The sequence below is a fragment of the Hydra viridissima genome, unplaced genomic scaffold (genome assembly GCF_058129835.1).
Source record: "Hydra viridissima isolate aposymbiotic clone 2 unplaced genomic scaffold, HvirCarnegie_v1 scaffold_12, whole genome shotgun sequence".
Taxonomy (NCBI): Eukaryota; Metazoa; Cnidaria; class Hydrozoa; order Anthoathecata; family Hydridae; genus Hydra; species Hydra viridissima.
This window is the reverse complement of record NW_028324311.1, coordinates 14,596,733-14,613,434: the sequence shown is the minus strand read 5'-3', so window position 1 is coordinate 14,613,434 and position 16,702 is coordinate 14,596,733. Positions and strand designations below refer to the sequence as shown.

Here is a 16,702-nt window from a genome sequence, read left to right as displayed (position 1 = left end):
TTTTAATATTGAAAATATTTTTATAATATAACGTTTACAAAACTGAAAACTAATTTAATTTCAAACTAAATAAGTATTAGTTGTTATCTAAGTATATATGTTAAGCTCTGCTTGATGATTTACAAGATTTTATTTGCGGATCTGTGTATTTATGAACGCAGTAGGGTTCTTGAATCTTCAATTCTGTTTAGGCAAAAGAAGTTTTACGTGAAAATGTTCAATCAAACAAAAAGCTACGTTACCATAGCGATATATTGAATGAACTCAAAAGTAAAGAAATGGATAGATGTTAAGGATTGACATCTCTGGCTCAAAGTAGCATTAAAAATCCAAATCGCATTTCTAACACAAATCTTTTTTCACGGTTAATGTAAAGCGATGATTACTCTCTGGGTGTTTTTTAGGTACGCGTTTTTTTTTCAATGTTATTTTTGCAATTTTTTCACAATTAACTCTTATTACTAAATATTTTAAAATAATTTTGTAACATGTAGCATACGTTCAATACCCCGTCTCGTTTTATAAAATAGAACATAAAGTATAGATATGAAATTTAGTCAAATTAAACTGCAAAGCGAAGTTGACGATATTTTTTTCTTCACAAGAGAAAAATTTTTTTAAAATAAGAGAGAACAAACATAATACAATTATTTTATTTTTTCAAGATTTAGAGTTTGTTTTTAAGTATTTTATTTGTTTCGTTTTAGTATCTTTCAAACAGTGAGAAGTGGAACCAATGACTTTTGTCCTTGTTTGACTCAAGCATGCACAAGTTAGCATGTTTATTACTATTTTTTTAATGTATAAACAGCATAAAGTAACCAAAACTTAACTAATATTAGTAAGGTACATTGAGTGGAGAGAGCTTGCAGGGAGTTTGCTTTGAGCCTCGTTGAGTAAGGGACCATCTATTTGAGTCATGAAAAGTAAAGATATTTTAAAGACATTTATTGATTACCAAGTATTATTTTGTAAACTGAGAAACTCTCTAAGAAATCTATGTAAGAATGGGCTGTAAATGAACTTAACAATAAAAAATTCTGAGCTTTCTGTTCTAAGAGAATTTAGGAACTAAAAGAGTGCTTTGGGTTTTAGAAAATCTAATTTTTACGTGTAAAATCACTTACGGCAAAACCATTTGATACATAAAAACGAAATAGCCATCATTGCGTAAAGCTTCAGAAAAAAAATTTTAACGCTCAATCAATCATAAAACTTAATTTTGTACTGCGTAGTGTAAAAGAAGCACAAAAACATTTAGAACTTGCTGAATAAAAATAAAGGATTCGAGAAGTTATTTATTCTTTAGCCAAATATTTTATTCACGCTTTGCATTATTACATAAAGCACTATACTTTGGAGCTTGAAAATCAATTAGTAACATGTTCCGAGTTGCATGGCATCATGTTATTTCTGAAAACTAAGCAGGAGAATGAATAAAAAGGTCGATCTCTTAGTAGCGAAGCGAATACAAGTTTACATTTCGCAACTAATTTTGGTAAATAAAAATTCGTTACGGCAGCTATGATTACTTGTAAAACAAATTACATTTTACCAAGTCTGATTGGTAAAATAAACTTGGTAAATATGAAAAAATGAAATATGATTGGTTATATATGATTGGTTGATTATAACTTGAATGCTGACGTAAACAATTAAACTTATTATATGTTAAATTATTATTTTTATTTGTGGAATAAGATTGATATAGATAAAATTACTAAATATGAGAGTATTTTTTTGAGATCATTGTAATAAATTATATCATACTCAGATTAATTTGATTTCAATAAACTAATGGTAGACGTTTTAAAAAATTTCAGGCGACTCCAGCTAATTTCATGATCAGTTGAATCAAAATTTTTCTCTCAGAAATTTTTTTTGAGTTAAAAATTATGACGATTTAAAAAAAATAAGATGATAACAAACTATTAAAAGTCTGAAAAAATTTCACTTTGTGTAAAAAAAAAGTTTTCAGCAGCTACTGGTTAAAATTTGAAAAAATGCGTAAATATGCATAATATTTATGCGTAAATATGCGCAAATTTACTGCTTTCATGACTTTTTACAGCATTGATCATTTTTTTACCGCTTTTATCACTGTTTACTGCTTTTTCTTGCTGATTGCCGAATTATCGAACAAGAATTATTTAAATTGTTATTTCCGCTTCTATTATTAAATTTTATATTTAAGGTTTAAAAAAACAAGTCATAGATAAAAAACTTATCAGGTCATTAGACTTTAATAAAAGATTTGCAACCTCAGATGCTCTGTACTTCTTTTTCTCATTCAACTTCTCCGTTCCCTTCCTATTTGACTTCATCATGTAACTTAACTTTGCTTTTTTGCTACAAAAACTTTGCCTTTGTTGCCATTGGAATCAACAAAGAGAGACTTTTAGTTTGATCTTTACTTGGAGTCCTTTCATTATCTTTTGTTGTCCCTTGAGAGTCGAAACTGCGTAGCTTAAACCCTGATATCAGTGACTACAAAATGACAAAAACTCGCAATATAAACAATTTAACAATTCAAAAAACTGAAAAACTGACTAACCATGTACAATTAAAGGATATTTTACTATTAAAATTCCAATGGGCACAACAGGAATTTAAAACATGCAATTTTCAATGCTGCCAAATATATGCTAATCAAAGCATCGTCTTCCCAAAAAGCTAGTATATTGCAAAATGTCAAGATTTGTCATCATAGCTTGAATTTGATTTTGATTAAAATGCATGTAGTTAATGAATTTTAAAAGGCTTCCATAACGGCAAGAAACGGCTAAAATGGAATTTTTTCACAAACTATTATTAAAAAACTATATAATTTTTCCAGATTTTTTGAAAATTTCCGGAAATTGCACTATATACCATATTCGGTTTAATAAAACTTTTATTGGCTTTTCAAATCACGAGGAACAAATTTATATTACTTTACTAACAGTTATAACAAAATATATTAGTTTCTTGGAATTTTGGCGCACATTTCACAATTTGTGACCACTGTAGACCAGATTAAGTTTCTGGTATTTGACTTAGAGAAGCCTTTTCAGATGCGCCTCTTTTCTTTGTTTTAATTTGACTTGGCGTTGAAGCCGAAGTGTTGCCTTATTTAATGTTATTGAGTTACTTGCTCAAGAGAACATTTAAATTAACATGATATATGGGAAATTTCATACTGCGAAATCAAGTAATTAACTGAACTCATTTTTGCACAAAAAACACATGAGTAATATTGACAAAGTTATGAAACATCCTCATTCAACTGATGATTTTTAATATGAATTATCTAAGCTCCTTTTAGGGAAAAGGTTTTCACATTAGATTTTAAATTGATGTTAAAAGCGGGTAAAACTGGTATTGGGAGGTTTAGTCAAAAACACTTCTTACCTCTTCTACAGCTTGAACAACTGGTATTACATGCCGCAGAGTCTTCACAAGATCCTAACTCATGAACCAGCTACAATTAATTCTAGTATGGCTATGTCACAAGGTCTTCTAAGTTAAGAAATCCAAAGGTAGAGACTGTTATACATCTTCTAAACTTTCATCTTAGAAAAAAACGTTATCATTTTGATATTATTTTTCTAAAAAAAATGTGAGTTTTTATGTTTGATCTTCATATATTACAATTCCATTAATAAAAAAGAGTAAAATAAATTTGGCATAATAAACACAACTCTATTCCACTGTGCTTTCTTTTGTCTCAAAGCAAAATTTCGCTTGTTAATTTGAGAACTCAAATATTTAGATTTTTATTAAGTTAAATGCATGTTGATCTATCATACTTGAGCAAACTTCAATTCTCCAAAATCCAAATCTCATGTCAGCTGAAGGTCAAACAAAACTTACTCTTCCGATTTAATATTCATCAAAGGCACATTTTAGAGTGCATAGTATTTAGGTTTTATCTTGGTATGGAAATTTTGAACACTGCACTATATTGAGTATATATCTATAATTTGATATATCTTAATGGAAACGCGTTAAATGTGATAATAGAACTGCTTTAGAAAAATAATTTTTTATTTGTTTTTTGAATTTTTGTCTTTAGAATTTTCAGACATTCCTGACTATCCATTTTCACCATCTTGGAGTTTTTTGTTTGAAGATAATCCACTATACAACTCTGGGGTAGAATATTCAATATGGCTAAATTATAATCCATACATGAAAATTGTTAAAGTTCCAGAGAGGAATGGATCAGTATTATTTTGCAACAAGCCAAGTGCTTCTTGTATTTCGTTTTCTACAATTGATTTGCCTGATTTTTTATGTGTCAAGTAAACATTTTTTTTACTTATATGCATTCGGTTTTAACATACTTTATATATACAAACATTTTCAAAAATAAAGAAACTTTATTCAAAACTAACTGCATGATGTTTTTAAAATTGTAAACTAGTATTACGAACTATTGACATTTACAAAACTATGAATTAAACAATAGCTTTATGAAATCCATTTTAAAACCAAAGTAATATTCTGATTCTAAATCCGATTAACCTTTACTTTCTAAGTCAATGTTACTGTGCTCTAAAACAATCAACCGTTTGCAAATAAATCTTTATTCTTACATTCCACCCAAGAAAGAAATACAAGACATTACAATTCTCCAACACGAGATTCCTTCCAACACACATAACGCAGTTGTTTTAAATTATCTTATAAAGTTGATGAAGAAGTTTCACCTCTTCTTAACACTCACACTCCTAAAAACTAAAGTATAACTTACCCCCCAAAATGAACGCATCGCATAATTCATCAGAATCCAATCCCATCCAAAAGTAGTATAAATGGGCTGTGGAGACTACTGAGCTAGTCTTCTGAGGTAGCCTACTGAGGTGGGCTACTGAAGTAGCCTTCTAAGGTAGCCTTATGATGTTATGGAAGGCCAACTCATGAACATTTACAACGTCGGGTAGACCCCCTCTCCGGACATTCTCTAATTAGATTAGTGGTGTCCAACATTATATCATTAGAATCATAAAAAACCATCAGGTACACACTATTTATTGGTCCGTCACTGCGCCATCTAGCGCCTATTGCAAACTAGCCGCGCCAATAATGACTTCAGATTGCTCACGGCTAAGGCTATCCAAAATCTTATCAGCGCCTTCAAGGACTATGATGTTTCTAGTCTCATGTGACGCTGTTGAATCGAGTGGTTCGAGTTTCCAGGGTAGGTCTAGCACAATTTTCAATGCTGTTGTCCTCAATAACTGCATTGTGGGATTCAAACAACAAGTCGTTACGGAAAATTTTACATGAAAATTGCACAGACCAAATAAACTTTAAATTCTATGAGGCCAATAATACTCTGTTTACCCTTATAAAAGCTATACTCGGGTTCGTGACTTGCTACTTTTAGGGCCACAATCAACAATGGACAAAAATATTTTTGCTGATTCAATGCGCAAGGTACCAAATAGTAAAACACAGCAAGGTAGCCACCGAACCGCCCATAATTTAAGCGTTGAGTTTTTCCCGATGTTCTTCTTCTGTCTTACCTGTGGGTAGCTCAACATCAGGCTTTTTAAAATTGATATCGGTCTTTTTATCGCTGGTATCGGTCTTTTTATCACCTGTGTCAGATTTTATCGGATTTTTATTCCCTGCGTCGGGCTTGACTAACTTTTTATATCCTGCGTCAGGTGTTACCGGTTCTATAGAATTTTTCTTCATTCAATTGATGCCTGTCGTAAGATCGAAAGCAGACAATGCTGCTTAGTGGAGCTCATTGTTGTACTCTTGCATTGTGACTGTCTTCAATCCGAGATCGCTCAGGATAAAATGTAGACCTGGCGCAAGGGCGAAATTGAGATACTGTTCACGTTCGATAATATGTTCTGGTAACGTGGGATATCGGCATCAAAGCCTTTGGCGCGTTCTATAAAGACTTTTAGTGCGTTTGCGAACTCCGTCTAGGCATCCAGTGCGCTGGCTGTGAGCCTACGATGGTTCCGCGAGTCGCTAACTGCGCTGACAGGGGACATATTGTATAAGCTCTTATACTTTCTAAGATAGCTCTGAAACCAGCTTTAGGGTTGTGACCGGCAGCCATGTTAATGATAAAGTAGTCGTCCGTTTTTCCATCCGATACGAAGTATCAATCTCTACTTTTCTTGGATCGAAATTTTTAGAATTAAGTAGCACTACGCCCAAACCTCAGTGAACCCAAATTTTTCAATAAAAATTGGGTGTAGGATAGTAGTGTTTACCTTTACCAAGATAACTACAGTCGCTACCGTTGGGTTGTCTGTTCGTTAAACATATGAGTGAGACATCAGACCTTTAGTAACGGGATTTTTGTAGATCTTGAAATTTTCCAATGGGTCTATATTAGAACTTTTCCTGATGACAATCATTTTCTTGATATACCTTATTTTACCTTTCCTTTAACATTTCATTTATGGTTTTAGTTATAATTTTTTACTGCTGCAATCATGAGTCCTGCTGCGATCATGAGTCCTGCTGCGATCATGAGTCCTGCTCCAGCAACTAGAGCGAGTCAGAGGAAACTCGGCGAGGAAACCTACAACGTTAGCTGCGACACGGAAGTTCTTGGAGATAATAGAGCTTATATCCCAGGTAATGCGTCGGCAGCTTTCTCCGCGAGCCAGTGAATTTTCTTTCGGTTAAGGCCCAGGAGGCTTGAGACGAAGCCCAGGTGGTGCCCATCTTCTGCATCGGAATATCCTCTTTCAGGCTCTTCAAGATTATTCCTTTACTGTTCAAGCAGTTGCCTCAAATCTCTTTCATCTCTTTAAATTCTATTTATTTTTTCCAAAGCTGAATTTTTATCATTTTTTATTTTTTCAATGTTCTGCCCCGCACTTCTCAGTTTGTTTGAGATTCTATCAAACTGGGGTTGACTTAGTTCCATCTTCATTCAATAACTTAGAGACATTTTCTATACTACTTGCAAGTTTATCCGCATTTTCGGTGGTTGGATAGGCAAGCAATCTGAACTTTACCTCACCGAACCCTTCGAAGATTTTCTTTGACACCTCTATACCTCTTGTTCCAGCAATACCCATAGATTTTCTCACTTTGAGAGGATAATTTTTTGTGTTCCAAGTTTTAGGTGTAATACCTCACCCTCACTTGTTGCGATGGTTATAAATAAATTGCTTCTACCATCCCTACTATCTCGCTCAAAGCCTAACTCTACACAATTCCCCACCTTTTTTTAACAAAAATTTCCCTTCCGCCGATTTAGCATTTATGACAACATTGGGATTCTCTCGATATGCTTTTCTCAAACTTTAATGAATGCATCCTTAAACGTTCCGACATCAATTTAAATCAACTTATCTATGGTCCATTTTTCACCCTTTTCACTTAGAATTGGATTTATAGGAATATCGTGTAGTATAAGCTCGGTTTCTAATTCATAATTGCCTTTTCCATACTCATCTACAAGTTTTGTCCAATCTTTTCTACTTGATAACTGAACATTCTCACCCCCACCTTCTTACATTTCGCTTCATTTTTTACAGCCGTAATAAAATTGCTAACACCTATATTAGTGATTCAGGTTATTCTCCAAATATTGCACGGACCTCAACGCTCGTCTCGCAAACTATCTTGGTCGCGCCATAGTCTATAAGCTGACTATCAAAATGCAGGGGAAAAAAATTAATCGTCTTCAGCCCTATGGTGATTATTGGGCAATGCGAAACTTACTTATGTTCCCATCCCAACGAACTTCTCCTGATTGTCTGATGCAAGTCTGTGAAGATCAGGCAAATCCTGGCAATCTGACCCCATTAAGGTCTATGTTTTTTTCGGTGGTTTTCACTAGACCGAATGCAGGTGGTGTTGCAGCTTAAGGTAGGAACCACTCAAAGTATTACATCCCTCTCAACTTTGAAATGGTTACAAGTAGAGGTCCTTTTTTTAGAGGAGCTTTGGGGATCAACTGCAATATGAAATTGAATTCAGCGACAAATCACATGCTATCATCTCGATTGACACAGGAGCAGCTGTGAACTCAATAATGTAGCGCTCGAGTTTGAGACTGTCTCTTCTGCATCACTTGCGGCTGAAATTGCTCTGTGTTCACAAGAACGTTTCGCTCTGGCTTTCGAAAAAATCATACGCCATTAGAGAATCCAGCAAATAGGTACACTAACCAGTTGTTTGTTTGATGTCATAGAAAGTAGGTATAACTTGTTATACTCAGATGGCTTATTATCTCACAGAATGTTTGAAGAAACATGTTGCAGTCTCGCTAGTACTAAATGCATCGCTTCTCCTGAGTGAAATATGGTCTCTAACGAGTTATTCGCCCAAACCCTTACCGTTAATGATTGATATGCAGGTAACCGACAGTTCCTCGCTATGGACTTCCAAAGCACAAGTGATAAATATCTTCATGGTTCTGGCTTAAAACTGAGAAACGCAGGTACTGATATAACTATAAATATAACTCGTACCACGTCTGGAGCTGCATCAGTTGATGTGAACGTGTTCATCGTGCTTAACGCTTTAGCAAAGTTTGAAGAGGATTGCTTCAAAGGATTCTCTTCTTAGGAGACACCGTCTCAGAGGCTTCTAGACATCTAGCCTCATCTGTCGCTACATCACTTACACCATATACCCTGTCGCAAACCGCGCCAGACGTTCTCCAAGCCACTGGTCGCAGTCCCTATCTAACTCTGAGGGGTACCACATCTACTTCAGTGTCCCCACAGCCCATATATACCACTACTCATTATTATTAACGAAAAGGAAGACAAGGGAAGGGGAATCTGCATTCTAAATACAGATGATAACTAACGGAAAATACGTAAACCACAGTCAGAGAACACAGTATTCAGAAAGCTCACCCCACAAAAATGTTAATTAGGTAAACTAACAATTTGGTAGATTGCATGTTTCGCCTACACGTGATTGATAAAAAAATGCTGAGTACCTAGGATTGAAAACATCTCATTTTTCACCATTATTCTATGGACTCACTAAAAGTTCATAAAATCAACAAACCACTTTGACCGATAGTCACAGGATACAATGGACCATCAGACAGTTTTTCAATTTTTGTAACACTTTATATAACCATTTGTAAAGACTTTTTTATTCTACATTAAAGATACAACTGATTACTTCTCCCCAGAAAATCCCCTTCAATAACTGCATTCTAGTAACAGCAGACGTTAATTCTCAAATATCCCACATCAAGATGGTATTGTCGCAGTCAGGTTCTTTAAGGAACAAACGCCACTTGAGAAAAGACCTAAAACTGTACCCTCTCTGCATTCATAAAGATCATCCTGAAAGCCATCTCAACCCATGGTACATATCAATTCTCAAACAATTTTGACTAAAACCGAACAAAAAAATGTTAGCGAAAAATGGTTTAGGTCGAAACTGATGCCGAAACCAAACGTTTCCTTTCACGAACCGAACCTTTTGAGAATTTTACTCAGCATTCAATAACAAAAATTCCGTTCTTTTGAACACCAAGTTTCTGACAAATCTATACTTGTATTAATAATGTCTCAAAACCCTACCTGTCTTATTAAAGATAAAGTTTATTAAAAAATGAAAATAAAGTTTAACTTTGACGAGCAACAAGTAAACGCACTAACGAGCTACTGAAATTTGTTTTTTTGGAAATGGTTGATACACCAAAATACTTTTTTAAAAAAATAAAATAAGTGTTTTTGTGTCCTTCAAACAAAATGAACTTTGACACACACAAAGTAAAGTACTTCTTTCATATCTAATAAAATAAAAAAGTTCATTCCCTACAGCATTTGATAATCGTTTTTATGTTATTTATACTTAAAGTAATATACTCCTTGTACCTAACTCTGCAATATTTAAAAGTTTTTTAAAAATTTTATAAATTTTTTATTTTCTACAGAGGCACCGGAATATGTGCTAATGGTGGTTTCACATTTTCTTTATGGGTAAAGATTGGAGTGAATGAAAAATCTAGATTAGATAAATCTAAATCTGTAAATACAACCAATTTTGTAAACTTTCCGGTATGCAAGAGTTTTGTTTTTAGTATTATTCGATGATATTTTGCATTTTCTTACATTATGAAATCTTTTAATCTTAAATCGTATCTATTTGCATACTTTTTCTTGATGAATTCTTATATGCATAAACATATATACCTTTCAAATTTAAAATTACCTAAATAACTTTAAAAAATCAGTAAAGTTAAAAATAAAAGCATTAAAAAAACAAAAAACAAAAAAACAAATGACACGACATGATAAAAAGAGCAAGAGATGAAAACTACTAAGTTTAGTATCAGTTTAATTTTGAAATAAAAAACCTCAATAAAAACTATCAATACTTTGGTTTTCTTATACAAGTTTGCAAGGTATGTGCATGTTTACAAAGATCTTTTTAAAGTAGTTTTTCTTTTTTCTTTTGATATTACATTAACCTTGAATTGTTTTAGAATTTTAGGAGCTCCATCATGGTAATTTTTTAACTGTATTTAACATGAAAAACTTGTTTTCAACAGGGACAAGGAATGTCCATAAAATACAATCATTACCAAGAAAAATGGCAAGTTGAGGCAAAATACTTGTAAGTTCTTATAATCTCTCCTTATCTCTCAACACTAATATACATATCACAAATATACTCTGAAAAGAAATGTTTGTGGTTGTTCAAGTTAATATATCAATGATATTAGCATATAATTTTCCTACTTCTGACTTAATATAAGCCCAGCATTAATTGCCAGTAAGTAATTTGTAATTACACAGGAAATTAAGTAATTACATGCAAAACTTGACAAGTCAAAGTATATATTTTGTTTTAATTTCATTTTAGTGTCTCAATCTTTAAAATTAATTGCTTAATTCTGAATAAAACTCAACTTCAGAATACCATAAAAAGTCAATCTTTATTATTATTTATCATTTTAGCTTTTTTTTTTTTTTTGTTAATCTTAAATTTGAATTCTTATTAAAAATTTATCAAAAAATCTTTTCAAGGAACTTTTTGGGGTTTTTAAAGGGACCACTTCTTTTTTAGTAAACATTAAAAAAATAAAAGAGAAGATTTTTTGGATTTAAATTTTGGAAATATTTTTTACAGTCTGTTAAAAGTGTCATCCAGTGCAATATTTAAAGAAATTATATATTATCATAGAAAAAAAATGAGAATATAAATCAATAGGAACTTAAGACAAATAAAAATAGATGCCTACAACAAAAAGTTAACAAAATTAATTTTAAAATGCTAATATTAAATTTTTCAAATGACTGCCAGTATTTATTTCAGGTTTGATTTTGAAGTCATGCAGATCTTTGCTAATACTTTGTTGATTCATATCCTCAAGTAAATTTTAATCTGCTAGAGCAATTCTGGGCATTAAATTAATTTCATGTTCTTTTACCTACAATGTGGACATGAGCCTCATCTTGTCATTGATTCAGTTCTTTCTTTAGATCTTGAAAAATTATAAGCAGGGGAGCCTGGAGTAGAATGAACTATTATTTCTACTGGTCTTAAAAATGTTTGTAAAACAGCTGAAGCTTAGATAAATGAATAAATGTCTTTAGTATTCATTTGTTTTTAAAAACAGCGATAGAGAAAAACCAACTTTTAAAATAATGACCAGATGACAGTAAAATTCAACCATGAAATTAAAATCCCATTTAGAACTGAACAGAATTTGAAACATAATGAGAAAAAAACTAAAGTTTTTTATTTTATTTCTGTAATTCAACATATATTTTTTATTAGTATTTGTTTTAATAACATTTTTGGGACTGAAATATAAAAATGTATTATCAATAAATTCATAAACAGTACGTTAGTGAAGTATGGATTAGTATTAAGCCTGGCTCTGAAAGTTTTAAACAACTAGTTTCCAGTACACTTAACCAATTCCAAAGTACTACTCCACTCCCCAGGTAAAATGGTTTTGATACATGAGCAAGTTGTAAAATACATCTTGTCATTATGAATGCAATAGTTAAGTTTAAAGAATGTTAACTTAATACTCTTTAAGCTATAGCCTAGAACATATTAAAATAAATAGAAATTATACTCAAGACAATTAATTTAAAATCTTTAAATATTGCATATGTTGTCAACAAAAAACAAAACTAGTTTTTGTTCTTCATTTCTGACATATCTATTAAAATAGTTTTTTGCAACTTCTCAACTTCTCAAATTAGTGAATTAGATTTCTTATTTTGCCCTGGTATCCCATTCCACCCGGGTTTCTCTTATGCTCCAATGCTTCATGATACTTTAAAGCTCAAATACCAATATGATGTATAATGGCACTTTCCTTAATGCAAGGTTTTAAGTATTTATGATGATATTCTTGTACTTGTGCCTTTGTTTGTGTCTTAACTTTTAATTTCTCTAAGACTCTTGTAAAACCTTTCATTGTTTTTGTTGTCTTAGAAGACTTTATATTTTCAGAAAAAATACTTCGCTCATTGAGTTTTCTGGGAATAATGCAGAACGCTGGCATCAAATAGCTGGGGTTACTATTCCAGGCATTCAACTCTGGGCATACTTTGATGGAAAGCTTATGGACAGTCAAATAAGTATGAAAATACTATCTTATCTTTAAAATATTTTTAGGAAACATCTTAGAGTAACTTTTTAAAAAAGAAATCCCTTATCAGAGATTTCAGTTTTACACAGGCATTAGATTATGTCAGTTGAATATAACTCAGGGTTTTTCAAAAGAAATATCAGACCAGTGTTTTTTTAGCATGAAAACAACATTTAAATGACAACTCTTCAATGATTTCTTTGTTCTTATTGTCACCATTGCTAAATTTTGTTCTTAAAGCATTTTAATACAATGTTTATAGTTTTTTTTATAAACATCTAATATAAAGTTAAGCTCTTAACAACTCCAGCTGAACTTGACGCTACATTTGTTTCTTCTGCATTAACAATCTTATAGTGTTTGTTCAGCTATCAGCTTTATTTCAATTGAATCTTGACAGGAATGAAAGCTTTAGATTATGTCTCAATAGTTGGATGAAGTTTATATAAATGCATGAAAATTACTTGTAGGATCACTGCATCTCCCCTGAAAATTAATCATAATGACTTGAGAAGATTATAGGACTCTTTTTTATGCTTTGTAATAATCCAAATGACATCATTTTAGATGTAAGTTATAAGATTTTCGACTTCTTTCCTTTAAATCTTACATCAACTGGTTGTTGATGTTAAAATGGCAGAAAAGTTACAAAACACAATTCTAGAAAGTAATAAAAGAGTTATGTTTTGCAGTTATGTTTTACAAAACAGTGATAGAAATCAAAACAAAAGTGAATCCCGATGGGTTCAAATGTTTAGATTTTTTTTCAACAGATTCCTTTAAATGTTGAGTCACTTGAAACAAATTAAGCTGTGATTTGCACCTTATACACTTACTTGACGCTTAAAAGGACGGTGAGCAGTTATTATCCTATTTATTACATAGCAACAATACGCTTCATGGTGATCCAAACGAAGATATGATGACTGTTGATTTGAAGATATTAGCAATCATTCAGAAGATGGAAAGTTTGGTCATCATTTCATTTTCTCCTGTTTTTCATAACATTCCAACTCATTTTATCACTTTGATTTATTCTATGATGCAAACGTAGCTGATCATTAATTTCCTATAAGTTGGTATTTATTGCCTACTTAGACCATAGAACTCCCCAATAAGTTTTTGAAATATAGATACCTGTAGAAATTTATGTTACTGGTTAAACTGGTTTTTTTAGATTTTGGTTTAGACGCAGCATAGCCTTTTTTTTTTTTTGTTGACTAAGATTTTAGATTGTGTAACTAATAGCCTTAACAAATAGTTTTTTTGTATTTATACTTTCAGTTGCCAATACTTATGTGCTCTCTTTAATGAAAATCTAATTAAAATTTATAGCTATGAAAATATTAGAAACAGCTTTTTTTTTTTTTTTTTTTTTTTAGGAAAAGGTAAACTTTAGATGAAAGTTTTACAAATTATTTTCAATCTTTTTTTTTTTCACTTAATGTAAAGTTTGTTTCAATGGAATTTATTTTTGTATTTTTTAACTAAATATATTTTTAGTGATGACAACTTCACAAACAAATTGGGGTCAGGTAGCTCCTACGTTTTTGGATGGTGGAGAAAATCCCACGTATGGACGTTTCTGGGTTGATGACTTTAAAATGTGGACCACACCACTGACAGCTGCTCAAATTGAAGCAAACTACATCGATGGTATTACGTTAAATTAATCTAAATTATTCTGCGAAAAAAAATACTACAAATGGCTTTTTTTAATTTCCTCACATATTATTACGATCGCATAACTTTGTAATAGAACCATTAAGTTTGTAACTTCGTACTTCTGTGCTCCATTTTTGTGCATCCGGAATGACTCAGACTTTACTGAACCAAGTGAAGTATCGCTTGTTTTACATATCTAAAAAAAAAAAACCTGTTGTCGAACTATGTATACTGTGCAAATTTAAATGGGGTCTCTCTTTACTTTTTACTCAATGTTTTTGTAAGAGGAAGCGTTTTCTGGTAGTATAAACGAAGACGTTACATCGTGAAATTAGAAAGGATGGCCTTTTTCTCTCAACCAATAATAATAATCTACTATCAATAATACTAATTTGACATATAATTGCCTGTTTGGTACCTTGAAATGAAACAATTTTGAGATTTTAATAACTTGAAAATGTTTTTGTTTATAAACAATCCATTTTATCTTAATAATAATTTTAGTTATACACAAATAGTTTATTTAAACTCACAAGCAACGCACAGATATTTAGTCAAATATATGTGAAACAGTTCTTCAATATCAAAAATTCACTCGATAAAAATATGCAATAAGACTAACCTAGTTGAGCCTAATAAACCAGGCACTTCAAACTGGAAGCCCGCAGGCTGCATCATTTGCGATGAAAAATTAATTGAGAATCAAAATAAATGCGGGCCTCACTCCATACGTAAGAAGTGACATGATGCATAAATTACATAATATTATTGACATAAATTACAAGTTAAATTTATTTTGCTTTTAGAACTCAAAGATTGAAAATATTCGGCTCTTTTTAAAATAACGAAGAACAGAAAGTAGAAGGTGGTGTTGGATTATATGCAAAAACATAAAATTGAATGAAACAAAATATATATTTGTTTTGTATTATTATTTTACTATTTGGACAAAAAATTGTAATTGTAAAATGTACTTGTATAATTAATGTCAGTGTCATTATTAATGCTATCATAATTTAAAGCTAAATATGTGTAATTTTTAGAATTGTTAAAGTATTTATATACCACTAAAAGTAACACTGAAATAAACAAAAAAAAAGAGGAATGCAAAATTATTTGGTAAAGTTTATGGCAACCATCGTGATGCGTTTATCGTTTCGTGTTTTTAAATCTCCAAGCAGGTGGATCGTTACTAAAAGTTATAAGAATAATTTAAATTTTGTCCATAAAAAAATAATAAGTACGTAAGCAGTAGCACTATTTTTAAATTGAAAATAATAAAACGACTTTTAAAAATACATAAATCTATGTTTTTAATAAATATTTTTTCTTTGAGAAAAAAAGGAAAAAAAAAAATTTCTTCGAACTTTAAGAAAAGTAAAAACGAATTGTTGAAGATATTTCTCATGCTTTTCTATTATTTAATGGAGCAAAAAAAGTACACATAGATTATTAGGTGATTATTAGAATTGCTTATGAATATTTCTATTGTTTTACAGAAGTGAAAATTTAACTAAACATTACGTGTTCATGCTAAATACACCTCCTGGCAAGAAAGCTTTTTATTGCTTTAGAATTTCAGGATTCTAAAAGTTCATTTGAAAATTGGATTTCTTATGTGTTCATTGACTATCATAACCTTTATTTATACACGGTCATTCTTATACTTGTTAATGTGTGCGAGATGTTATGCAAAATCGTGATGCGTAACACTAACCTGGATCCAGCAGGTTATGTAAGCCTCCCAGGTCTCCCACGTTGGGATTCATTACTGAAGAAAACCAAAATGTTTAAAAAAATTAATTTCATAATATTAACATTTTCACTTTTCAATATTCACTTTTGTCCAAAATATCATGGCAAAAACCATGATAGTATGGACAATAAATTGATGTATCGCAAAAGTGATATTGTGAATATTATAAAAGTTTAGTTTTTAAAGTTAGCTTTTCTGGTTCTTTTTTTTTTTGAAATATTTACGAGCTCATACCAATTTAAACGGGTTCAATGTATTTCATTACAACTAGCGAGAGAATCAGTCGTATTTTTACTGATTTAATGAAGAGCTCTACACATAGGGTAAAAACCTAGCCAGTTCGATCTTTACATGACTATCGTTGTGAATGCTATTTTAAAAAATCGATCTAAATATACAGCCAGAACAGAATTTATTTATTACCAAAACGCCTTATTTTAAGAACAGAAAAAGGATTTATTTTTGTACACATAAATCCTCAAGACTTAAATGTTCAAATGATCCTGGAAAAAGTGTCCCCTTTTTATTTTGATTGCAAAACAAAAGAAGTCCATTCTGCCTATGTGATAAATGTAGAAAGAATTTTAGAAGGAAAATCTTCTTGCTTGAATAAGTGTTAGACTGGGTCAAAAAGGGAGTTTTAACCAAAAATTGTACTGTTTTTCAGTGTTAAATTTGAAAAGGAACAAGTTCATGATATAAAAAGGATTCAAGCAAAACTTACTTTG

The 16,702-nt window shown here is 31.3% G+C and overlaps 1 protein-coding gene across 3 annotated transcripts; it reads left to right on the top strand.

Moving 5' to 3' along the window:
* Positions 1-245: 245 nt before the first annotated feature.
* On the top strand, positions 246-15,245 carry LOC149881453 (uncharacterized). 3 transcript variants are annotated; one of them, XM_090069877.1, is made up of 8 exons: positions 246-404; positions 708-772; positions 4,055-4,283; positions 9,875-9,998; positions 10,493-10,557; positions 12,415-12,542; positions 14,057-14,209; positions 15,025-15,245. In XM_090069877.1, the coding sequence occupies exons 1-8, from the start codon at positions 379-381 to the stop codon at positions 15,036-15,038; spliced, it is 804 nt and encodes a 267-aa protein (XP_089926003.1). In that variant the 5' UTR covers positions 246-378; the 3' UTR covers positions 15,039-15,245. The 3 variants fall into 3 exon arrangements, with proteins under 3 accessions (XP_089926003.1, XP_089926004.1, XP_089926005.1); XM_090069878.1 differs by lacking the exons at positions 246-404; positions 708-772; positions 4,055-4,283 and adding an exon at positions 6,194-9,710; XM_090069879.1 differs by lacking the exons at positions 246-404; positions 708-772; positions 4,055-4,283 and adding an exon at positions 6,194-9,710 and having other exon boundaries at positions 9,875-10,345.
* The last annotated feature ends 1,457 nt before the right edge of the window (positions 15,246-16,702 follow it).